The 25,024-nt window shown below is 42.0% G+C and overlaps 1 protein-coding gene across 5 annotated transcripts in view; it reads left to right on the top strand.

The window, feature by feature from the left end:
• PDE7B (phosphodiesterase 7B) overlaps positions 1 to 25,024 on the top strand; it is a 174,774-nt gene that overhangs the window by 87,306 nt on the left and 62,444 nt on the right. The window contains exons 1-2 of one of the 5 annotated variants that reach the window (XM_061474939.1): positions 6,704 to 6,875; positions 7,350 to 7,553. The exons of 2 other annotated variants lie outside the window; for them this stretch is intronic. In XM_061474939.1, the coding sequence (XP_061330923.1) occupies positions 7,397 to 7,553 (157 nt within the window). In that variant the 5' untranslated portion in view covers positions 6,704 to 6,875; positions 7,350 to 7,396. Of the gene's footprint in view, positions 1 to 6,703; positions 6,876 to 7,195; positions 7,554 to 18,626; positions 18,715 to 25,024 lie in introns of those variants that run through there. 2 more of the 5 variants (XM_061474938.1, XM_061474941.1) reach the window with 2 other exon arrangements.

The following is a 25,024-nucleotide window of genomic DNA, read 5'->3' as shown; positions in this document are numbered from 1 at the left end:
TATAATTTAGTGGCCCAAGTATTCAACCTAACTAAAGTATCAAGCTTGTTTAGTTACTGCTAGTAATAATTCCACAATCAGAACGTACGTGGCATCTAATTCAGAGTTACATTACTTTACTCTTGCGTTGCACATAGGAATAAACTTGGGAGAGGTCTGCGAAAGGCCTATCCCTAACCTATGCTATCCTAATGCTCATTATAGGGTGTAAATGGGATTAAATAGAGAGATATAAGGAAGAATTGGATATAAGGAAGAAATTCTTTCCTGTTAGGGTTGTGAGGCGCTGGAATGGGTTGCCCAGGGAGGCTGTGAATACTCCATCCCTGGCAGTGTTCAAGGCCACGGACTCGACAAAGCCTTGGGTGGCATGGTCTAGTGTGAGGTATCCCTGCCCATGGCGGGGGGGGGGGGAGGTGGAACTAAATGATCTTAAGGTCCTTTCCAACCCTAACTATTCTATGATTCTATGATTCTATAAATTCATAATTAATTATTGAAGTAAAAAAGACAGAACTGAAGAATAACAAGTAGATACTCTGCAATATTACTATGTGCAGACATCAAATATCTAACAAGTTTTAAAAGTTAAGAAATACGTATTAACTGTGTTTGAAATAGCGCTTCTTCTCCTAGTCAAATATTATTTCCTCTCCATTTTGAAAGCTCCAAGGAAAAACTAAGTTATCAGATCTTGTGATATTTGATTTACAAATGAAGGAGCAAGCCCTATTATTCCTCCGTATTTATTATTATATTTATGCCCCCTGATTCTTACTGTACTACATTTTCATTGATGAAATGTAATCTAGATATTAGTTAATGCATATTTCTTGGCTATGCACTTTATTTTTATAATTTCAAAAGCCAGGAAAAGACAAAATAAATTGTAGTTGTAAGTCTTTTCCGTATACCATAAAGGCCAAAGATACCATAGGCTATACAGCCACTTATGCTGTCTCATTAAGGTAATAGGTGAGAGAAGAAACATTTCAAATGTGGCACATCTCTCACCTTTTAAACTGCTGCCATAAATTTTAGATACTTATGCCCCAACTGAGAAAATACATATGCACATGCACAGCTTTAAAGATGGCAATAATCCTTTTAAATTCATTGAGACTATCCAGTTACTTACATATTTAAGGGATGTGTGTCTCTCATATGGTTAGTCCCTTTTTCTACTCAGGCTTGTTTTACCTATTTACCAACAAAAAGGAATCCTGCAGGATGCAGCAGTTATTCTTGTCATAGGTTTATTACCTAAAAATGATGACTAGCATTTCCGCTGTCTTGTGTAACAGGTTATTATTTTCTGCCTACCTGAGTTCTACATTTTCAATTAGCTGCAGTGTTCTTAACATCCCACTCCACTACCCTAGACCATTATTAAGCATCCCTTGCAAAACCGTTGCAACAAACACTGTGTAACAGCTTCTTTAGTGATGGCAGTGAGTTTTTCTTAAATCTCTTGACTCAACCTTGGCTCAAGTAAATCTCACATGTAAGAATTGAGGGAGGAGATAAACTATTAGAGCTCATCAGATACACTGTGTAACACAAATATAGAGCTGGCAATGCCTTTCTTAATTCTCTTTCAGTTTATCATTATAATTTTCTTATTATGGTTAATTAAGGTGAGAAGAATGTCTCTCATGTATTATTTCCTTTAAAGCCACATCATGTACTACAGGAGATTTTAAGCGTCAGACTCAGTACACTGAACTTTTAATTTTCCAAAGCAGGCAATGGAAAAATTATAGAACCTCACTGTTTCCAATTAGTTATGGACTTCTGTTTATTCCTTTACCACAGGCATTTTTGCTTACTTAGTAGTACAAATTGTTAATCATAAAAATGTGCTATCATCTCGCGTGTGCTAAGAATGAACAAGGAACTGGCTCCTTGCCCTGCAAAACTCAAGCAATCCTCACTCCTTCGTTTCCAGACACTTTTTCCAAGGGGTCTGATTGACTGATAACAACAACTGAAAGATTACCGTGAACTCATAGAATGCCACTGCCTGTCCTTCACATTTCCCAGTAGGTGAGACTCTCAAGGAGTTATACTGCCAATATTATACTACTTGGGCAATAACAAATAGTGCATCCTACCATTCCCTTAGAAATTAATTTCACTACTCTTGACAGTGAGGTGGTAGCAGATAAAAAAAATCTCCTTTCATGTACCTTGAGTATGCATCAAAAAAATGTTAGTAAACTGCTGAAAATTACAGTAAAAATGTTAAAATAATGTCAGGGTTGGGAAAAAAAGTTCTGAGATCGAGATTATTGAATTTACAATGCCCAGTGTAGAGAAAAAACATACTAACGGTTCCCAAATAAAGATAAAATTATTCATATTTAATAAAGCAATGGCAATGATAGAGATAACTAAAAGCAATGTTTTTCTTAGTAAGAATAAAAGTAAAAATAATAAACATCTGGAATGACGCAAATCCAGGGCAAAGAATAAGAAAATTACACTAAGATTCTTAACGCAATGAAAGAAACTTTCCAGAAGGTTATTAGAAAACCTCTTGCAAGCTCTGCATAACTGCCTGCTTATGTTTCTTCTGCCACATTCTACAAGCTTCTTAGGCACCTTTCTATTTTTTACTTTGCGTGTAAGGACTGTGCCCCAGCATTTGCAATCTTCTCTTTTAAGCTCATATCACGCTCCTGAAGCCTTCTAAAACTTGTTCCCAGTAATGGTGTCACCACTTGGTTCTGACTGTAGGCAATGGCCTAGCCTACTATCTCTGCAGGACACTACTACCCCTATGACAGAGGCAAAGGCATACTTCTCATAAGTGACTACTGATTTAAGATGATTCCACTGATAAGTTCCATCTAAAGACACATTCTTTACACTTCCTAAAAATCAGTACCTGACAGTCTTTGAAACTGGTCTCTACCTTTTGACTACTTAATGTCTGCTAATCAGTTAAAAAAATTAGTAGTCTTCTCCCAATTTTATTTTTTTTAATAATATGCTGTATAAATAGACAATATCAAATCTCTTCAGGTATCCATTTGGGAATGAGCTCTTAGTAAGTTCTGACACAGTGCAGTGCTGTGGGTTAGCTGAAAGAATAGACAAAGTTTACAATAGTAATGAATCTGCAACTCTACTAATTTATGAGCATTTTTTCCAAACATCGACTAAGAGATAGAGCGAGAGAATAATAGACTGTAACTTCTCCTTTACAATGCTCTGTTAATACAGAAAACCCAAGATGCCTGTACTCTAAGGAAGCTGTCAACACAGTTGCAGGCAGAAGGTCCCACTATCACTTCCAGCATTGGCAAGCAGGAGGTCATTGCTAGGGAATGAAGCTTGGGGAGGGAAGCAAAAGGAAAAGGCTGGGGTGAGTGGAGGGGGAGAATCAAAGATCTTTCTTCACCATTCTTTTTTTACAGCTTTTGTGTGTCTGGACTGATTTGTTGTGGGAGAGCTGCTGGAGACAGTATATTTGGCACAGGACAGGGTAGCTCAAAGCCAAAAGGATGGTGCTATTGCCAGTTCAAACCATGGCTTGTCTTTTTTTTTCTTTCTTTTTTTTTTCCCTTTTTCCCCCTTCCTCCTTTTTCTTTGAAGGAAGGAGAAGAAAACAAAAAAAGGAAGAAAGGCTTGCAATGAAAACCAGAGCAGTGGGTTAACAATGGCCCTGCAGGCTTCAGTAGGCTGGAAAGATACACGAGGCACTTCCTCTACCATCTGGCATGCGATTCTGCTGCTGCTGCTCTTAGTACATAACTTTGGAGTGAATAATCAAACAAGTAAAACTTTTTAGGAGACACCAATTATGAAACACCAGATATTAATCTGCCAGCTTACTCCCTTCCCTTTTCTCCCACCACAGTATTCTGTTCCTCAAGTCTTTTCCAGTTCTTATGTCTACCTGTGAAAATATGCACTGCCTTGTCAGGTTTTCAGATGACTATTCTTGCCTTTTCGTTTGGCACTGCTCCTCAGGATGAGTGAAGGCCAGAGGTAATACATTTATATTTCTCTTACAATCACTTAAGCTTCTTTGACTTGGAGTATCAATAAAGCCATCCATCTCTGTTGAAAGATTTCCTTCAAGTCTGGCTGTAAGTGAGAATGCAAAAGAAAAGTTTTAAGTGATCTGAGCTTGCTCAATGACCATTTAAAATGCAGTCACAAATGGCTGGGTACATTGCTGTGTAGGAGTATGTTCTGTTTTAATTCTGATGGCTTTTCTCAAGAGCAATGAAAAGTGTTATGTTGAGGTCACATCTTCAAGTTGGGTAAATCATCACAGCAGAGCTGAACTCAGAGAAACAGAAAACTTGCAAAATCTGAGCATTTTGTTTCTTAAAAGTCTCTGGGTGATGCTACAGCTGACTTCTGATGCTGAAAACCACATAATCAAATATGTACCTTCCAGGCTTTCCTGTGAGCAGCTTTTATCTGGCTCCAGTCTTGTAACACAAAAGACAAAAGGAAAGTCAGTCAGTAACAGCAAAATCTTGGATGAATTAAAGATAAGTAATCACTGAATGAGAATACAACTGTGAAGCACAAGTTTAGTAAGAATAAGATGTATTAATTTACAGACATACCCACTAATGCCAGGCAACAATTCTTACAAAATTTAACTTTGTTTTTTTCACTCGCAATTGCTGATAATTGAACTGGACAAAAAGCAGGAAAAGAAAAAGAAAAGAACAAAGGAGAAAAAGAAATACAAAAGCAAAGCAACTCCAGGCACTCCAGACTACCTACTGCCATTGCTTTCACTGGACACTAATCTTCCCAGAAAAAAATACATACTGTTTGCTAGGTTTATTACAAAGCTTCTTGAAATGCTAAAACTGTAACAAAAACAGACGTATTTCAGTTTGGTTTTTGACTGGCCTCCTGCTTTGCACCTGTAGAACTGTCAGTGAAAGCAAATATAACAATTAATGCTTCAATTCTGATCCTGATCCTATCCACAAGGCAGGCACATACCCAAGTGACCCAGCTACAGGGAGCATAAAACTTCTCACAATTTTAAGGGTATAAAAACGTAGGATAGATTTTGAAAACTCAGAAGATTGCTATTGCTGCTACCAAGAAGGTTGAAGGCTAAGTTCTGTTAGGCACTTAAATATTCAGATATTCATCTAAAACTGGGCCAGGCATCTGTGAATACATTCTCTTTCCAGATACCTGGTATTTTTTTGCATCCAGGGAAGCTGGAAGTGCCACCAGGATAGCCTTTTGCAGTGCTCTGGCACTTCTGATCATTGTCCCAGCAGGGAGCAGGAAGTGCAGAGGTAAACAAAGAGGAAAAATAATAACAACTACCAGAACAAAAAAGTTACTCTAACTCCTTGTAGCTCAAAACCAAAATTATGTAACTGGGGGGTAAAGTTTGATTTGCCCAACAGACAAGCAGCCTCCTAAATATTTTGGCCCAGTTTATCCCTCTCTAACAGGAACAACATTGCCCTAAAGAGTAATTGCACAACACACTCTGACACAAAAAACCTAAAACATCACAAGAAACTGTATGAGCTTAAAAACAATAAAATTTGCCTTTCCACAAAATCATAAGCATTGATTGTATTAATGTCTTAATGCTTGTGCTACTGTACTGCACATCATCTATTTGTTTTCTTTGTCCTTAACCCCTTTGTTCAAAGAGTCAGGATATCCTGATGCTAAGGACTCTGCAAATAACAGTACAACAATAGTATAATACTTTGGAAGCACTTCACAATTTTCAAGACAGAGCCATCTGAAAGTGTACTGTGCTAACAGAATGGCACTAGAGCCTGCAGTCAAAACAGGGCTAGTTTTTTTAAAAGGATCAGAGTTGTCAGTTTGAGGTGGTACCATAAGCATGGTACAGGATCCTAGAACAGGGGAACAGCACACTGCCCCTGCTGATGCTGACATGAGGAGAAAAGGCTTGTGTACGCTGTTTTCTACAGGTAAGGGTGTTTGTTGACTTTCAGTCCATGCTCTTGGCTCCTCTTCTTCCATGAAGGAAGATCCTGTTTGTTTGCCAGTTTGTTTTTCCATCTGCAGAGAAGGCAGAATATTAAATGTAACCCAGAGAAGACAAAGATATAGATGCTAGAAAATACTATAATGCCCACTAAAATCTTATTAAATACATATCCTGCCGTTTTACTGAAAAACAAGTGCTAGTTCAAGGGTCCACCCTCCTTCCACCCCTTTGCAGTACGCTCTGCAAACTAACAGCTACAGGGCAGACCAGTAACGAGAGCAAGCTAAAAGGGACAGTTCTGAAAACCGCAAGGTCCCTCCAAGCCAGGGATCCTGGGGACAGGACGGGTGCTGCTGCAAGGCCTGGCCAAAGGGGAAGTGCTCGCTCCCGGCTGGAGAGCCCCAGCACACCAACTCATTTCTGCGTGAGACAGAGAACTCTCCCGGGCGGCTTTGCCTTGTCTTTAAATATTAGCGATGAATAATTGTCTTCTCGTTGGGAGTCTGAGAGTGATCGCTGCCACCAGGCAGTGTCCTGACGTGAACCCGTTCAGGTGGAGCTCTGCAGCCAAAGCGGTGAGGACGCAGGGCAGACCCCGCACCCTCCCCAAAACTGTAATTTCAGCAGCTCGTTCCTCTCTGACCCGCCAAGCGCCGTCACCTTCGTCTGCCCTTCTACACTCTCTACTTGGGTTCCGTCCCTCGGGCTGGCGGCCGAAAGCGGCGCAGGCGGCCCCGCTCCAGGCCCTCGCGGCGGGACGTCAATCACCGCCTTTCCTCCCGGCCGAAGGGCAGCCGAGGTTACGGGCCGGTGTGACTAAGAGGCCAAAACCCCCATCGGCTCCGCAGCCAGCTGGGCGAGGAGGAGGGCGGCGGGGTGGGGGCTCCCCCATGGCACCGCGGCAGGGGTGAAGTCAGCCTCCTCCTTCGCGAACAGTGGGGTGAGAAGGGTGGCTCTGCCCGCCCGGCCCCGCCGGCATCAGCAGCGGCCAGAGCCCCAGCCCCCGCCCCCGGGGCTCAGCGCTCCACCGGCATGAGCGGCGGCTCCGCGCCTGCCTGCCAGCCGCTTCGCCCCGGCTGCCGGCGCCTGGCGGCGGGCTGAGAGCACGCAGAGGGCGGGAGGGAGGGCGGCGAGCGCGGCGGTTGGAGCCCAGCGCTGCTTCCTTCCGCGCCCGCAGCTCGGGGCCGGGGCCGGGGCCGGGGCCGGGGCCAGGCTGCGGTGGGGCGCGCCCCCTTCGCCGGACGGTGGCGGTGGGCGGCCGGGCATCCACGCCCCGCTCTGGATGCCCATCGCGGCTGCTCGGGCCGGGGGCTGGCGGTGGCTCCCCGGCGGGGGGTGCGGGGCAGGATGCCGGTGCTAGAGCGCTTCTTCCCCGCGGTAGAGCCGGGCAGGCGGAGGAGGACGGGGGAAGAGCCCGTGCCCTTTCCCATGGGCAGCCTGCCCGGTTATCAGCAGGGGACCCTGGCCTGGGACTTGCCCGAAATGATCAAGATGGTAAAGCTCGTTTGGAAGTCCAATGGGGAGCTCCGCGGGGCGAAGCACAGAGGGGGTCTGGAGAGCGAGGATGCCCTGAGCGGTTCGGCAGGTAGGTTTCTCTCGCCCTGCTGCTCGGGGGAGCTGGGAGCAAGTGGGGCTCGGGGCTGGCGGGGGCCTGTGGCCGGTGCCGGTCCGTCCCGTCCCGTCGTGGGCAGCGCTGCTGAGGCTCGGGGCCGCTGACGGGTTGGGGAGCGCAGCCCGGTGGGTTTAAAAGCGTGCTTTTGGCAGCTCTCGCTCTCTCCTCCCGCGGACACGCACACACACGCGGAGTTTGTGCCAAATCTGGAAGCCCGGTCCGTTTGCTGGTGGCGCTCTCCTGTGCAGTCTGTAGCGTGATTTATAAAAGGGGTGATAAAAGCTCAGCTAAAAATGAGAGCAAGTAGCACCGCGGCTTGGAGGCTGACCCTAAGCAGAGCAGCAGGGCTTGATGCCGGAGCTTGGAGCCTCTCCCCGTCCAGCACGGAGCTCCGCAGCGGCGGCGGCCCCGCGGTCAACTTGGCGGCGGTGCGGGGCCGGGGCCGCTGGGCAGATCGGCTGCTGCAGGAGCGGCGGTGGCTGCGATCGCCCCAGCGCCCAGGGCTTTCACTGTCATTTTCGCTGTGGCCTCTCCTCTTACGCCGCGAAGTTCACGCCGGTCTGAGTGTGCTTGGCTCATTTCACATGATCTTCCCGTGCTTCCCGTCTGCGGAGCGACACCCTTAAGGCTTGTGTGTTGTTAGCTACCAGCATTAAAAACTTGAGACCCGTTTTTGCAGTAACACTGCCCTGTCCCACTACTTTCTCTTTGAACGTGGTGTATTACTGGCTAAAGAGCTCATGTTTTTTAATGAACTCCATAAATCTTGCATGTCAGTTTTTTCCTCATTCACTAACTGTCTTGGAGCTATATGGCACCGAATCAAATGCTTTACTGAAGTCCAGGTTGTAATTTCATTAGGTAGAAATGAGTTGTCATGTTAGCATAGTACTTACTTCAGTTAGTTGATACTGCATCTTACCCCATCCTCCACACATTGCTTATGGTTCTAAACCTCTTGCCTTCTGTTGGAGGTAACCTCTTGCCTCCTGCAAAACCTCTTGACTTCTTTTGAAGTCAGGCTTACAGGCCTACGATTGTCTCGCTATGAGCTGGTAATTTTTTTACTCTCCTGTCATCATACTGTCTTGACTTAACAGACTTACTGAAACTGTGTGGCTCATTCCTTCAGAAGTCTGAAGGACTTTCATCTCTCCAACTTGGTCACTAAAGTCTTCCAGTGCATTCAGTTGTCAAAGATTATGCCTTCACCTTCTTTCGGTGTACCCTCTATCAAGACTTACAATTTACAGTATTTCGTACCAGAACAATTTAATTTCTTATGTAGAATAACCTCCTTGCAGGTATTTCAAAGAGCACGTATGTATTCTGTGTGAAAAACTGCATATATAAACTTGAATAGTAAATAAGTATCTGTGTATGACTTTTGGGTGCCCACGAAGGTTGGCTGGTTGCTCACTGTGTGTCCATTATTTCAGATGAATAAAACTGAGAAATACATGGTTCACTTCTGGTTTGAAAAAGAGAAGATAAGTTCTCAGGCTCTGAGGAAGATGTACATCTTGGCACCCTACTCTTTGGGAATCGCTTCAGTTTGAAAGAATAACAGGAGTGTTGTGGATAAAAAAGAGGTCAAATTGCTCTATAAGACTTTGAGGAAATCAGCTGGGAATGTACCATAGCCAACCTGGGAGATTGAGGTTTGTGTGGTGAATGGTGAGTGTTCAGAGATGGACCCTAATCAAACAGAACTTAGGAAATGCTGCACTTCTTATACCTCATGTATGAGTAATAGTGGTTTTTCAGTATGCTTGTATTAGATCTGATGAAATTAGTTTCATTAGGTAGCAAATGAGATTCGCCTTCAGATTCCTGGAGGCAACTAAAAATGTGCATGAATGTACGGAGACAGATTAGTCCACTAGCAGGATATGAGTAACTTGCATTTACTCAAGTGGCTATTACTCGTATCCTGTGAAGGGACAGTCCTCTCTTCATGGTGCCAGGTCCTATTTCGTAAACTCAGTTGACTTGCAGCAGTACAAACCAGAGCAGAAGATGACTCTAACTCTCATCACTTTAAATACAAATCATCAGACAGTTTGAGTGAACCAGACCTGGGTTGCTGGTTTTTCCTCCTCAGCAACAGTCACCCTAGTAGTTTTCCCTCTTGTGGTTTTATTTTAGTCACTTTAAGTACATCAGAGTATGTGGGAAAACCAGTAAATGCTGAAATCATCTAGTATGCTTAAATAAGTGCCAAATCAAAGAATGTAGAAATGGTAAGAAAAGATAATCATTTGGAAGGATCAGTAATATGAGGTAATCAGGTACATACTGGTATGGTGTTTTGTATGTGTTTGGTGCCTTTAAAGAGAAAGCCTGTATAACTTACATCTTATAAAAAGGCAGTATTTCAATAGGAAATCAGGTTTTCTTCAGGTAAAGCTAAAGCAAATAACTTCTGCATGAGGTACTGCTAACTAGGCAAATAAAGGTGGATTGTTCAGAAGTAGAGTTCACAGGACTTTCCACATCAAGGACTTTTCATTTAAATTTGTAAGTGTTCATGTGATAACTCATGTTCTGTTATCACATCCTCATGAAACTACTTTGCTTACAGTAGAAGAGGAGGAAGTAGATACAGATTCTGGAAGGAAACTTGTCAGGATTTCTCCTTGCTTGATCATGTTAATAGAGATTTAGCTAAACAAATTCCCTTGACCTAGCCTGAGTGATTTGACTCGACTTTGGGCTGGCTTTCTAGAAAGGAGCAACCCTTTTAGCCATAGGTAGTGAGGAGGAAGGAGAGCTGTATCTGGACATGATACCAGTTCTGTGGATGGCAATGTCTTGAGGACCCATATAGCTGTAATTTATACTGCATTCCTCTTTCCTGAGGTAGGAATAGAGAGCTGCTAGAGAGCAAAACTGTGTCTGTGTCATGCGTTCTCAAGTAAGAGCAGTATCTTTCTTGTTCATTGATGAGAAAAAGCTACTCAATTCCCCTCCCCCCCCCCCCAAAAAAAAAAAGTGTTTGCAATACATGTAGTTTATAGGTGGGATTGATCTCATGAAGACTGCCTGTCTGGGATTTCTAATGATGATTTATTTTCCCTTTGAAGTAGTAAAATTCACATCTTGATCCATCTCTTATTGTTGCACTGCTTTTTAAAGTTAGTATCAATTAAGACTGCAGACCTTTCTCCTGCTACTGGCCTGCTGTTGCTTAGTAACTCTTTTTTCCCATTTCAATTCCTGACCAAATCGGCACAAAGCTGTGGTTTGGTGAAGACTCTGGCTGTGCCAGAAGCCATTTCACATACTCAAACTGGCCATGTGATAGTAAGAAAGTGTGAGAATGGAATATAATTAATTTGAAAAGCATTGGGTGGGAAATGAGTATAATTTAGTGTCATTCCTTACAGTGCTTCAAAGAGATTATTTGCAAGCTAATGCTTTTTACTTGAATAAAATAACAGCATGTGTTGATATTATTACAGTTGGATTATTCAGATAATTCTGAACTGAAACCATGCTGATCTCTACGAAGGAACAGAGTTCTGTTTATGATCCTGACTTTCTTATCACCCTCTTCTAGATTTCAGCAGCAGCTTTGCAGATTAAACAAACCTGACTGGGGAACGGGTACTGGTCTGCCTCCAAGAGTCTTCCTTATGAGCATTAGCAATCTCTTAAATTTACAGTGATCATGACAGATAACTCCAGTGACACTTTCTCTACTGAGTTGTACACATACTCAGACATGGAAGACTTTCAGACAAGGTACAGTGGTACTTAGAATTATCAAGGTCTGTTGAGACACTGATGTTTCTTTGTGGATTTTTTAAATAACTCTGAATGGGTTTTTTCCACCTATCTGCTTCTGCCTGTAGATGTTTTCTCAGAAATGTAGGTTCTGATTCATGCATGCATCACAGTCATTGTGAACTGATGAGTCCCTTTGCCATGAGGAAGAAAAACAAGCAGTACCACACATCATTCCTATTACAGTTTGTTGCTGGGAGGATCGCACCCAGTTATTGGTGTGTCCGTTTACTTCTCTTCAATCAGCTGTCTCCTTTCCAACTCTGTGATCTAGTCAAACTTCTTGCCATTACCTAAACTGACCATGGTATCAGGGATGGGGCAGCCACAACTTCTCTGGGCAACCTGTTTCCGATGTGTGCTTACTGAATTGTATTTAGTTGTGACTTCCTGAAACTCATGCATGATTTTGTAGTCCCAATGCAAAAATTAAAAATCGCAAAATGCTTAAAATCTGAACCTGTGAATTACAGAGAATCAAATAGGGGGTTGGCCAATAGCTTAGACATCTCATCATTTTGTGTAGTTGATGTTGAGCTTGTAGGCGCCCCAGATGTAGAACCCAGCAATAAGTGAAACACAGGAGCTATGAAATGGCATTGCCTTTGCATCTGACAGTCTCTTGCTTTATTTCTTAGATTGAAAACAGCTTGCTTTGTGTCTTAACTGCACAGCAGGTGGAAGGGCAGCTTGCTGTATCTTTCTGAGTTTAGGTTGTTGTTTTGGTTAGGGTTTTTTTAAGATTTATATTGAGACTTGTTTAATCTGTTACTATAGATAAAGAACGTGAATTTGATGGAATCAAGACTACCTGTGGCAACTTTGATTACTGTCTGACTGTTGTGTTGAAACTCCAGTCCCTGTAAGCAGGAAATATGCTCTTCTATATTCTTGTGAGGAGCTGGTTAAATCATTGGAACTGTGTGTGATGGTCTCATCAAGAACAGTGCACTTACACAGTATGCAGTACCTCTTCTATACTGTGTGTATGTAAACCAACCAATAAAACACTTAGAATTCAGACCACATCTGTAGGTAGTGCTGTTCAAACATAACTCTTCAGTTTGCTGGCTGAACATAGGATTGTGATACATGTGATTTTGAGTTATTTTTTTCCAAAATAGTAATTGAGAATTGCCTTCAAAGATAAAAAAAGTAATTTGAGATATTAAATCATGGTCACTGTTCAAATTCTGTCCCTTTTTAGGACCTAACTCTTTATTTCAGAAATATTTTTAAAAAGTAGTGTAGACTGAGAAGTTGAACTAATAGTAGAAGACTTCGGTTTGGAAAATGTCAAAATGAGCTGACGTATTTGTCAACCAACTGTTTACTTGGGGGGAAGGGTGATAATTTTCACTCCATTGAAATTTTCACTTAAGTGCTTAAAGTGCTTAACTACTCTCTCCTACTTCATTATTATGTAAATTTTCTGTTGGGGATTTGTTGGGGTTTGGGGAGATTCAGAATAGAATCTTTTAGATTGGAAAAAACCTTTTAAGGTTATTGAGTTCAATCTGTCCACCAAAATAAGAACTACACCAGGGGTGAACACTAGAGAAGAAATAATCTGAAAATCTCAGCAGTTTCTAATCTGAAAATCTCAACAATTTCTGAATGGTCTTTCAGCCTTGCGGGCACATTTTTTGTTTGCATTATTGTGAATGTTGGAAAACAGAATTTGTTTGCAGAAATACTTGGAGAAGCTCTTTGAGCAGCTGTTCAAGTATGTACAGCTACAACAGACAAAAAAAAAGATTACAATATAGAGTTCAGGGCAAAGTTAGAGGATAGCATGGAACTGCCCATGTTGGGTGATGACCAGCATGCAGAAGGTAATGCTGCTGGTGTGCTAGAAAAGTGACAGAGGCTTTATTGATATGTTGACTCAGAGACAAATCAGTAGTTTGGTAAAAAACTATAAGCACAAATAGAGCAAATTCCAGTGAGCTGTAAAATGGTGGTGAGATCTGTTGCCTTCAGTGAAGCTCTTCTAAATATCAGGAGCCAAGGATGTGGCTTTATATATAAAAATAGGTTTGTAAAGGACAAGCTGCTGCACTATAATACAAACAGGCTTTTTGATGGTGGGGTTGTTCGGTTTGTTTTTTGTGTTTTTTTTTTTCTGTGCTAGTTTGCTTCATCAGAGTTAAAGCCGATAGTTTTATCTTTGGTAAATTGACTCATAAGTGCTTTATACTCTGTGAAAAATTAAACTGATAAATGGCTAAAAGAAATAGAGAGCAGTAGTGACATTAGCCATGCCTGCCTAGTGGTTGTAATTTTATGTATTGCTTAAATGTTTTGAGAGAAGCATTTAAAATGCACTGTGGGAGGCTTGATACAGCATCTAACTTCTAGTGCTTCTAAAGTAGGAGTAGAGCATCATATGCAATGTGTGTGCTATTTCACTGCTCCTTCATAACAAACTTACAACTTGTGGTCTATAATACTTCTTAAAACTGTTTGCTTGGAGACATGCATCCCAGACACATTTCTGTAGTCCTGCTTTACGAAGTGTGAGTTTGGCTTTCCCCAGTCAACCCAAGGATCCACTATGATCTATGCTGACCTCCTCCTGCTCCCCAGAGCTCTGTGTTCAGAATATTCTAAACGGTACTACTTGTGATTGCTCACATGCTGCTTAATGCTGTCACATTTCCAGAGGGCATCTTTACAAATGGCCAGACTTGTCTGAATTGGAGTTGTACTGCAGGAGCACTCCAGTGTCAGCTTCTTAAGACTGACTGAAAAAACTTGGCTGACCTCAGGCAGTTTCTTCACAGCAATCATGCAGCCAGTTCTGGCCACGATTACCGTAAAACATGCTAGTCTTCCCTCCTGTCTTCCCCTGGTCTGCTTGAAAAAGTGCAAATGCTTAAATGAAACCTTCTTAAGACTTCCATGAAACATGCTTTGATCATGAAAGTTTCTTGTCTTAACCTGTCTCCTGCTAGGAAGCAGCATTGTCCTTTGAAATTTCCTGATGGTGCAAAGCTGAGCATAGTGTGGTCTAAGGTATGTACCAAGGGGAAGGTCAAACACAACAAGGGTTTTTTGCAGGCTCATCATCCAGAGTATCGCTGTCCGATCTTCCCCTTCTTACAGTAGCAATAAAAGGGGCAAAACCCTTCCATTGCTCTTGCAAGAGAGTATCTTGAATTCAGGTACCCTTCAAAGTTCTGTGAGAAAATGGAAGTTTTTAAATCAGTCAGCGAGATTGCTGGCAATCCTTGTGAGTGCTTCCTTGTGGGAGTGCTCCCCAGTCCAGGGGGCTGAGGACCTGATTCAGGTTGCACTGAAGCCAGAGTCTTTTCATGGACATGGATAGGCTTTATTTTAAACTGGGATGTTCAGTGGTACTTCTAGGTGAAACTCTGTGGGAGGTTTGCTCATAAGTGTCTCTTTATACACAAGAGACTACTTGGAGAAATTGCTGTGAACTTCCCCGGCTCTGATCCATTTTCGAAAAGGAGTGCTTCCCTTGGGAGAGTACGAAACCTTTCTTCTGTAGCCAGCTCTGGCTTGCATGGAGGTAATGCCCTCCAAATATTGTTATCTCGGTCTTCTTGTGCTATCCCTGACCTAAGATAAGGGCAGAGTATTAACTCTGAGGCCTAGCTAAAAGATGCTCTGTGCAGGTGCAGTTAGAAATGAAGCAGTATCGTGGAGGGTTTTCAGAACACACTGTGCTATGGCAGGCATTGCTTCATTCCCCGTTGCTTAAGCACCACCTTGAGATTGCATGTTTTGTTTTCAGCTGCAGGAATTACAGATCAGCCAGAATAACTAAAGTAAGTACTACACAGTAGTGCCTGAACACTGCTCTTTAAAGTTAAATTGTAAAATAGGTTCATCTAAGTGGAAGGAATTAATTTTAAGCTTGGTGGAGCTATGTTCCAAAATACTCAAAACCTAGTGTGTAGCACTGATGTGCCAGGTGAATATTTGATTAAAGCTAATACAGAATAGTTGGAAAATGCAGGCACAGAACATTTCTTAAGCCATCAGAATTCTGACAGGTGCAGAACTACGCAGTCCACTAGCCTGGTTTTAATAGCTGTTGGCTAAGTTCTTCGTTGTCTAGTAAGCGCTTCTCTGAACAAGCTTTCTGTTAATTAAGGTTAGCAACAGGTAGTCCTTGGGGGGTTATCTGTGCATATATCTTGATTATCAGCAGACCTGGTTCAGTGAAGCACCCAGGTGCTTATCCAAAGAGCTGTGCATTCCAAGCTTTGCTTATCCAAACATCTTCCAAACAGTTCATGTGTGCAGAACTTAAGCTGGAATTCTTAATTACAGGCTTTCATGGAAGACTTTTTATTTCCTGCTTCCAGCCTGAGTGGATATACTGCAGGAACAGCTGCCTTCACAGTAATTCGGCAATTGCATTTCTAATTCCAAATGGAACTGGGAGAATAAAGGGATGAGAGAGACTGGGTTCTTCTGTGAAATGCTGAAAAGAGTGATTTGATCCAGCTCAGGTTTTGCATGCAGGTTTGTCTCATTAAAAGGGGGGGGGGGGGGGAGAATACGTCCTGCTTGCAGAGTACTATAACAATTCAGATGATGCTCAAGCACAGTAGCAGCAAGAAACAAAACCACGTGTGAAAGATTCTGAATTTTATACATGCTGCATAGTTATTACACTTGCTTTCTCTTCCTGGAAGCACTAGTGAGGATACATTTCATGCACTCATTTGGAACTACAGCTAACTGAATAAATTAGTACTGGCAATAGCTCAGGGCCTTTCTTGAGCTCCAGTTCAGTGTGTGTAGAAGAGGTGTGTTACTTTCCATGACCACTGGAAAAGAGACTAAGCAGAGAATAATTTACTGCACAGCTGAGAACTACAAACAGCCCTAAAATGGCAGAGGATGTGAGGCTTTTAGGTGAGACAGTGTCAGCAGCTTCTAAGCAAGGTCAGTGAGAACATCCTACTTAGACTCAGCAAGCTGGAAGTTCTGAAGAAAGCAGAGCAGGGAGGAACAGCGGGCACTTAAAGGAGACTAGCAATGGGTAGGAGTTGGAAGAAGAGGGATTTCTTCAGTGCTGTTCAGTTCACTAGCATGTCTCATTGAATTCCAAGTTCCTTCTTTGTCAGTCATGAATAAGGCAGTGATCACTGCTATATACCAGTACTGGCAGAGCTTTTTCTCCACCTTCTTTCTGTCAAGTAGTCCTGCCCTCTTAGTGGAAACCATAATTGCAGCTGTGGATCAAGGGCATACTGACCCAGATAATACAGGCTTGATGCAGTTGTGCATTAACTCTCAGAGACTTTTTTTTTTTCTTTTAAGGAGCATCTCATGAGTTGTGAATTATCAGCTTTTATAGCTTTGTGCATCTCAACCAAAGTGACAGAAAATAGTAAGGACAGCAATTCAGCGGTACAGCAGTGTGGGGGCTCATGCTGAAGACATGCTGTGGGCATGAGGGTAAAGGAGCTGTTACAGGCCTACAGTAGCTCAACTTTATGAGTAAGCAGAAGGTTTCAGCATGATGTCTTCTGTTTCTTTCTCAATGCTAGTTAACTTACCTATCGTAGAAGCAAAAGAAATAGTAGGACATAACTGACAAGTGCAGATAAAATACTGCATGCAAGGTGAAGTACAGGAAATTAATACTAAGTAGCCTAAGACAGAAGTGTGCTTAAAGACCCCATTTTGCCTGGGGAGAATGTAAGAAAGATACTCATGAGGAAGGGATTTTCCTGTCCTAAATATAATGGGTTTTGTTCGCTGAATCATAGAATCATATAGTCAGCTACGTTGGAAAAGACCTTTAAGGTCATCAAGTCCAACTACTAACCCAGCACTGCCAAATCCACCACTAAGCCATGTCACTAAGTGTTACATCTACCGTGTAGTCTTCATGGCTTGCCTGTGTGGCATAGTCATGAGAAATGTATGATCTTTGACAGGATTTCACAGATCCTTGGTAGGACCTGGATACTCAGATGCTTACTAATAATCTGAAGTTTTGGATCATTAAGATAGAAGTCTGACCTTTAAATGTCTAAGAAGCTACCTGATAATTATAAAATAAATGCTTAAGCTACCTACAGAATACAGTTTTCTGGTTTTCTGAGTTGTAAAATGCAATCTGTAAAATGTGATCATCTATTGAAGATGCATAGCTGTTGAATCATAATTACATTCTAGAAATGGGATTCAGAATAAATTTACAACCTCAAACTAGGTAGACTCTGCAAGCTCATGTGATTTCTCACTGAAATAGCAATAGAATAGATATTCCCCTTTGCCAGCAATGCACATTATTAAATATGTACTCAGTAGCTGGCAAAACAGACTAAAAATTACAACTAACTTTGCTAATAGTGGGCTGGAATTCTCATAATGAAAATGCAAGGTACCTTGTTTAAATGTTGGCCCCTTGACAGAGTCTCAACACAAGCCTCACAAGACTGTAGTAGGTGCCCTTTAGCCAATGATGTGCTGATGTCTGGCTTTGCACAGACTAGAGACTTGGGAGATTATATGTTTTGAATAGGATCTAATGACTAGAAGGGGAGAGCACTCTATACTTAGCTGTCTTGTCATACAGACAGAAAAATGTTTTGCATGTGACCTTGTTAACAGCGTGAGTTAAGAGCAACACTACAAAGCAGGGGCAGAGCTACTGGATCTTAGATCTTAATTGAGAATTGGTCATCTGCTTAAGTCCTCCCTCCTGCTCCCCATTTTTCCATTTAGACTTTGTGACTTCAATTTTCACGCTGACTCTAGATCAAATGGAGAGATGAAAGTGGCAAAATGTAAGACAGCTAGAAGTTCCAATCTCATGGTCTGGTTCTCCTCAATGTTAGAAAAGCAGAGCACCAGTTTGATACAGGATTTCTTTTTCACCATCACTGTCAAGTCCTCCTTTTCTCTCAACAGTTGTTTGTTCTCCTTTCATACTGCAAAGTCTGTCCTTTTATACTCCTCAGCCACCATGCCTTTGAGTGTTTTTCAGAATTACTGTGACCGTGCTGACTACCTCACTACAAATCAGTTCTCTTTCTGTTGCGATACACACCTCTGTCTTCCAACTTAACTGACTCCCGCACCTGCAGTCTTGTTTCTTTCTTCTCTATTTTAGATAGCCTTTGACATCTTCCTCCCTTGCAGCCTTCATCTGTCTGCACAGCAGATTTTCACTGATGCTACTTTCAGCATAAGATCGACATTTCCTGTCCTCCTCCATCTTTCTCCTTGTTACAGGCAGAATTTTATTTACTGCTCCTTTCATTTACCAAAGGACAGCACATGGTAAAGACTGTGTCCTGTTGGAGTCTGCAGACTGTCGAGGTCCCCTACAAACACAGCTTTCACTGTCAAGGTATAAATGGCTTGTGAAATGCCTCATAAATTTCTAGGCCCTAGCTAAAGTCAGCAGAACTCCTATTTTCCCCCCAAATACCACCCCACACCTCCTTCTAGTTAGGGTAGAGGAAGCTACTGGGATGACTGTCACCATGCAAAGGCACGGATGCTACTTACCAGCAGCTATTTAAATTACATGTCTCAGCCAGGAGGTATATATTCTTTGCCCTGGAGGAGCTTCTCTTTCACCTTTGTTCAGAAGGAGACAGTAGGTACTGAAACTTAATTTTCTGTTAAAACTTCATTATGTACCAGATCTCAAGCACTGCAACTACCAAAACTGTTTGGCATGTAGAAGTCAGACGCTTTCCCAGGTGAACTAGTAAGGTGCTGCTAGTAGAAGGTTATTTGGCTATAATACTGTTGCTCAAAAGTTCTGTTCCTGTTCCCAGAAACATGTTTTTATCAAGAGAAGGGCCTCAGCCTCTTGTGAGCAAGTACAAGCAGGGAAAGCAAAACTTTGTTTCTGTCCCACGTTGCTCTTACAGTTGGAGGCTGATAAAATAACGCAGGACTGTCTGAGCCACACACAGAGGCAGAAGTGGAAGGAGCAGAGATCAAATAATACGAAGCAGCATGATAGTAGAAAGAGAAGCATGTAAAAATATGAATGCCAGACAGATGGCTTGGGAGGGGAGTGCAACTAATCCATGGGAAATTAGAACAGTTGGATGGTTGTTGAAAATCTTTTAAAGGGGGGAAAAAAGCAATTTAACGGGTCTGGATAAGGAGAGAGCAGAAATTAGCCGCCACTAAATGAGGAAAGAATGGCTTCTTAGACATTACTTACGTAGTGCTACAGAACGTTACAAAGCGATGTAGCCCATCTTGAGTGGTGTGTAAGTCAAAAACATTTTGAAAGCAAGGGTGTATATCACCTCCACTGCAGGCTTTTATCCTCAAAGATGAAATAAGAAAATGCCTTCTATAAGTCTTGGTATGGATGAACAGATGTCTTTGGACAAACTTCTTATAGAAACAGGGGCTGGTGGAATGCGGCCAGTGAACAGGAGGCAGCAATGCACAACAGAGGTGGCGTTCTGTTCCCTTCAGGGACAGGAGCGCTTGTTTTTTAGAGAGGAGAGAGAGGTGGAATTATTAAAACTGTTTTTTCTGTTACTTCTCTCCCTCTGCTATCAAGTATAAAATCTGCAAACACAGAAGTTACAATGGAACCAGGGAAGAGCTGGGCAAATATTTAATTTTGCTGTCTCTGTTTACAGGATGTTTCCACAAATTAAGAAACATTGGGGAAATTATGAAAATAAAAAAAAATAATAATAACAGGAGCTGCCTGCCAGCTCCTGTTCTAATGCCTCCAGTGGTATATCTTCCTGCTTGCTTTGGGTGGAAAGCTACACCTGAAAGCCTTGGTGTGACCAGCTGAGAAAGGCGCGAAGTCCAGCTGGTGGAGCTGCAGCTTATGATTATCCTAAATTGCCAGTGACAGGTTCTGAAAATGAAACCTGTGGTTACCACAGGAGATGTTTTTTTTCAAAGAGTGGTCTCCACTGCTTGAAAAGATACTTAGAGAGGCAGGAGGAGGATGGGTGACTACTGCGATGCATTTTCTGTATAAGTCTAAGATGGTGGGGGAGAGAGCTGACTTTCTTCTATTTCCTTTTTAGCTACTGAAGGCATGAACTGGTTTACAGGAAAGGTGCTAAGGCTTTTTTCTTTGGGGGTATGTGTGCGTGTGTGGAACAAAGACTCTGTGTGTAACTTAATGCCTTCTGGGGGAAGCTGGCTAGCATTTAGAGCTGTTAGATCCATTCCAGTGTGCAATAGATCAGAAGTGAGCATGGAGTGTCGGTGTCAAAATACACACCGAAAACACTTTAAGGAAGCATGAATTATGCGTGAGGCACTCAGAAGCTGCTCAGGGCTAACAGTGTTGACATGTCACAGGTGATCTGTGCATGGGATCAGCGGTGGTCTGGTGATGTGTGTCTTGCTGTGTGGCATGGAGTTTTGTTTCCAGGGGTGCAGGAGGATGTGGAGATTGAAAGCAGACCTGCGCCTCTGGCTCAGGCTACATGGCACATCAAGCATATAGTTGTACAGAGTTAAGCAGGGCCACAAATAGGAAATCAAAAGGAACAGTCGTCTTTCCATGCAGATGCAGACCTCTTTGTACAGCAGAGTTAAGCAACTTCAGGCAGGACAGATTCTGAGCTGCTGTGGCACCTTTCCAGGAGCTAATAAGAACTTGAAACAGAGCCCAAGCCCTAAATGCACTTTATTTAGGCTCAGAGTGGCAGCTTTTCTTACTGCTGTAATTCAACAAGAAAAAGCTTATAATCCTATGTTTCAGTTTCTTGCTTTTATACTGGATGGGCTTGGAGAGCCTTCATGGTAGCTAACAGGTTATGTGAGGTCCAAACCCTCTTCTCATTCTGCATTTACTTTGCCATCAGGGCTGATCTTTGGTAGAGATTATTATGCCTACTGGCAAGGTGAAAACAAGAGTTTGTTTCAGTGTCCTATGCAGTTCACCTTTAAAACCAGCCTGCATGCAGCACATGGGTACAGATGGATGATAACTTTGGACACGAGGGTGCTAGGTTCAAGTTACTGCCCCACAAGTTCATTAGTCAGGTTAAATAGCTTATTTTGCATTGGGGGAGGCAAGGGGTATTTGCATACTCCTCTAACATTTCAGAGCTAGAGGGATGATACCTTCAGCAGCATGACAATTACTTCATAAGCCAAAATACTCTTTGAGTACCATCACTTAATCTTCTTTATACTTGAAGAAGATCCGTGACTGCCTGGAAGACTTTGCACTGTTGAAAGCAGTAGCCTTTTGGCAAGACCCGCTACCAGTATGGTTGTTGTAGCAGAACAGGTTGGGCCCCATATTTTGTAACTGAATTGACCCTTCCCAGTTTCTTAGACTGAACCACAGTGAACCAGAAGGGACCATCTGACCTGATTTTGGCTGCTTGAGGACCAGTAAGTCATAAGGTAAAGCCAACGTTACAAGAATCACTCGGCTGTAGCTCTGATCCTTCCTCAAAAGCATTTAAATTACTTATTTATAGCTTTCACTTTTTAAAATACATTTTTCCCTCTTGCAGATTTTGAAACAAGGAAGAATAAAATGGCAGTTGGCCAGCAAAGCTGACTTCTTGGATAAACCAACACAAAAATCAGTTTTGACATGCTATTGAAGGAATTAAATGACACTCATCCCCACAAGCTCGTATATCTGATTCAACCAGTCAGTATTTATTTACGCTATGTATAGACTGCTGATCTGCTTCTAGAGATGCACATTACTCTACGCATTTAGAAAAAAATGATTGAAGTTTAAGGTACACGTGCCCTTTGTGTTTATCCTGATGGTAATTAAAATCTTTCACGTGTGACTGTAATAAAGCTTTCTCCCTTCTGTTCCTCAGTCCAGTAAGGCCCACTCTGCCCCAGTTTATGCTGGCAAATGAACGGGAGAGAGGCATTGAGCCTGCCAGGGCCTCTTGGAGTTTCATGAGGAGCTGGGACATGATGAGAAACTGGAAAAAGGAGAGCAGGAACTTTTATGTGTCAGTGAGAAAGGATGAGAGTTTTAGAAACTGTGTGTGTAGAATGTGAGCCAAAAAAAAGGTTTTAAACTTTTGGAGATCTAGCTTCTGTTCCTAGGCATGATAAAAATAAAGAACTAATTGAGCAATAAAACATGCTTATTGGAGTTGGCTAGGCTGTGATCACTTGTAAAGGATTACTAACAGGATGAGGTTTTTTCCCTCTGCATGGAGCAGAAATTAAGGAATATAAAATACATGCATAATATAGTCGTGAGCATTTGAAATGCATATACGTATAATGTCCTTTAGCTTCCTTCTGACTTGTGTGTTCATAAAACATTTCTGTAGTTCTGGTGAGAAAGGGAGGAATAGAACTTTAGCACTGTGAATGAGCAGTATCTTCACTATCACTTGTGTGTGTCAGTGCTGCTTTGGGTATTTTAAATCTGTGGGGTCTTGGAAGTGTGAGTAAGCTGTGTCAGGCAGTGTTCTGCTCAGTGATAGTCTTGATAACTCCCCGAATAAACAGCACTCCCCATCCGTTACTGTTCATACTGTTGTAAAATCTAATGCTGGATGTTGTCCTATTGTGCAGCCTAGGTACCCATGCCATTATGCTAGGCACTGTTCAGGTAAAAAAAAAAATCCCATTATTAATAGATTCCAGGAAACTGAAAAGAAAATCTAAATAATGTAAACAAATGTAATTGATGGATATGTTTGGAATTGTTCTTAGATAATGGCTCCGATTTGTAGGACTAACTACTTTGCTCAGTAGAAAGTAGTTGTGGAACTGATTTTAAGGGAAGACTGAAGGAAACCAAATTGCTTGACTGCCACAGATATCCTGCTCTTTTCCTGTAAGAGAACGTAAACCAACAACTAATAGGAAAAAAAATAAAGTTTTATTAACTGTTGGAAGAATTATTTCTATCAGCATTTCCCAGTAACATTGAAGGGACTTAATTCCCAAACTTTCTTTCAAAAATGGCATTTTTTCAGGCTGTTGGAAGTTGGCCACTAAATGTGTCTGTAACACATTAGGCACTGTTTTTCAAAACACCTTGTGGACTGCTAATTGGGGTTTGCATAATACCGCAAAATTACTGGCATTCCTTTGAAATAAGTAGGAATGAAAACTGCTTTTCTGGAGTAAAAGAAAAAGGAATTTTTTATTTTTAACAAAAAGCCCTAACAAAAATCCTTTGTTTGAATATGTTATAATTATTGCTTGCTTTTTTCCCCTGAAGAAATTAGAATCATTTGAGGAAAAGTTCCTAGGTAGTTTTGAGTTACACAAGTTCAAGGGGGCCTTGGACATACAGTACTACTGTTCAGGCCAAGAGGTAAACAATTATGAAATGCCTTTGAAATGCAGGGCTGGTGAGGCTTTTCAAGGTTATGTATTTTGTCACTGAACACAACAGTAAGTTGTTCGGAGCAGCAATGAGTGATACTTATGTACAGATGTGAAAATGAAAGTTACGAAATTTAACAGCTCATGGTCCTAATTCTTAGTTATAACAGCCTGTTGTTAATCTGACTTACCCTGTCGGGCTGGGGCAGAGTAGAATTCTTTTTTCTGTTTAATTAGTGTATTTACACTTGCTTGGTCAACATTCAGACTTACTCTGTTCTTTGACTGATGAGTCCATATCTGTTCCAGGTCTGTCCATTCTGCGGATCTGGGGCTGTACTGGGTTTGGGCTCTGAAGGTGTTTTTAGAATAGAACAGGATCAAACCATGGCTGGCATAGAGAAGCCTTAGGCTGCATTCTTTACTTCTGTCCCAGCAAAATGATTTTGGTTGTTTCCTAAGTGTCCAACAACTTACCATGACTGGCTGCAGGTAGCAACTCTAAGTAAGAAAAAGCCAGAGAAAGCCAGTTTCAGAGCATCTCCAAAGTGTGCCTGGGTGCATGAGAGAGCCAGTCTGATCCAATTAACTTTTATTTCTGTCCTGAAATGCTGAAAGTGCAGTTGTAACATCTCATCATGCTCTGGGTGATATACACAGCCTGAAAACATGAATATTATATTTCTAAATCTGTTTCACCTCACTGCATGATTCTGTGTTTAATGAAAACTGCAAAAGGAAATCTTTTAGGCAAGCAGATGTGCTGGATGCTAATAGAGTTGGAAGCTTACACTGTATTTACCAACGAGAACAGTCTTTCATGGTCAGAATCTCAGTACAGCAAATAATACGTAGTTTGTAGAACAGAGAAGTGTTAGGGAAAGGAGAATTTTTTGGTTTGAGTGTCAGGTTTGACAGTACTTTTGTTTATGTCTAATAAATATCTAATGCTTATATCTAAGACATGGTATTTCAGACTTGTATAAAGAAGGCTTTAAATGAAAAGTACACGTCCTTCACGTTAATAAATTACACAAAAATAAGGAAAGAAAATTACCTCTTATTGTATTTGAAGCACAGGAGGAGGCGGCAAGGGCAGATTATCAGGGCTTTGTGCAGCAGTGCCTGTGTATGAAATAAACAACTTTTGACAGGAAGATTACAAAAACTGAAATCATGAAGAAAGAAAAGCTGTTGCTAAATGGTAAGTGTTACCCACCGTTTTCCTTGTGCTTAAAGAGAGGCACAATCCAGGGTCTTAGAGATTTTAATCATCCCTGAGCTGCCAAAAACTTTGTCACCTGTGCAGTAAGCACATGTTTACACAACTTGTTGGCTGGGAGAAGCCTCTTACGTGGTATCCCATGAGCTCCAGCATGCTG

The sequence above is a fragment of the Pezoporus flaviventris genome, unplaced genomic scaffold (genome assembly GCF_033815535.1).
Source record: "Pezoporus flaviventris isolate CSIRO_AGI_PZ_B2104156 unplaced genomic scaffold, CSIRO_AGI_Pfla_v1 ptg000081l, whole genome shotgun sequence".
NCBI classification, from domain to species: domain Eukaryota; kingdom Metazoa; phylum Chordata; class Aves; order Psittaciformes; family Psittacidae; genus Pezoporus; species Pezoporus flaviventris.
The sequence above is the reverse complement of the archived record's forward strand: the minus strand, read 5'-3'. Positions and strand labels throughout refer to the sequence as shown.